The sequence below is a fragment of the Carlito syrichta genome, unplaced genomic scaffold (genome assembly GCF_000164805.1).
Source record: "Carlito syrichta isolate Samal-C Ts95f unplaced genomic scaffold, Tarsius_syrichta-2.0.1 Scaffold311915, whole genome shotgun sequence".
Classification (NCBI taxonomy): Eukaryota; Metazoa; Chordata; class Mammalia; order Primates; family Tarsiidae; genus Carlito; species Carlito syrichta.
In genome coordinates, this window is record NW_007256011.1 from 362,401 (window position 1) to 363,437 (window position 1,037).

General features: G+C 47.2%; 1 protein-coding gene across 1 annotated transcript in view; it reads right to left on the reverse strand.

Annotated features, from left to right (window-relative positions):
- The window catches only part of LOC103271823 (adenylate kinase 8), a gene marked incomplete at its 5' end in the record, with an annotated part of 5,033 nt that overhangs the window by 3,161 nt on the left and 835 nt on the right, over window positions 1-1,037 (reverse strand). Inside the window, one exon of the mRNA XM_008069320.2 lies at window positions 693-773. Within this exon, the coding sequence (XP_008067511.1) occupies window positions 693-773 (81 nt within the window). The remainder of the gene's footprint in view (window positions 1-692; window positions 774-1,037) is intronic.

Genomic DNA, 1,037 nt, shown 5'->3' on the forward strand with positions numbered 1-1,037 from the left:
CGAGGCTGCGGTGGCCGGGAGCGGCCACTGCACTCCAGTCTGGGCAACAGAGTGAGACTCCAACTCAAAAAAATAAAAATAAAAATAAAAATAAAAATATGTGGGAGCTAAATGGCCACAAAGATGGAAATAATAGACACTAGGGATACCATGGAGGGGGACTAGGGTTCAGAAATTACCAATTGGGTACAATGTTCACTACCTGGGACTCAATCCCCACCAATACATATTATGTCCATGTAACTCACAAACATGTACATGTACCCCTGCATAAAAATTTAAAAAAAAAATTTTTTTAAACCCTCAGAATGTATCTCTTCTAGCTACGGGAAGGCTGAAAAGCATCTGGTGTCCATGGGGACATTTTTACACAGCAATCACCTCTGGGATGTATCTGGTCACCATTTCACATGCTGGGGTAAAGCTGTGGACCCCAGGATACCACAGGTGAACATTCCGCCCCTGTGCTGCTGTAGAGCCCTAGACATTAACTTCCTGGTCATTCTTCCAGGCAGAAAGGGTGAGTGGATACAGCCCATAAAGGAGGCGGTTGGATAAAGCCTACTTCTAGAATCTTCCTGCAGTGATCACCCATATTATCCCTGCAACAGTTCCACCATGGCATCGGTCAGTCAGTTGGGTCTGGCCCCTGGCAGTCCTCAGATACCCCACCCGTGGGACCCAGCACAAACCTTTCACCTGTGACTGGATCAGTTCTTCTCAGAGTCAGCCGCTCGATGATAGAATCAAATGGCACATTGAGGAAAAAAACCCTATAAGGAAAGAACTATATTAAGTATGTTTCTTTATTGTATAATGCTTTGATATCCTGGGGGCTTGCCAGTCCTGGAGAGATTGGCCGTCCCAGGGCTGGCCAATTTCTAGAGACAGCAAACAGCTTGCCTGCAAACATGCCATATAAATATGTTTTTGGTTTTTTTGAGTTGGAGTCTCTCTCTGTTGCCCAGACTGGAGTGCAGTGGCCGCTTCCAGCCACCGCAGCCTCGACCTGCTGGGCTCCGGCGATCCTTCCGCCT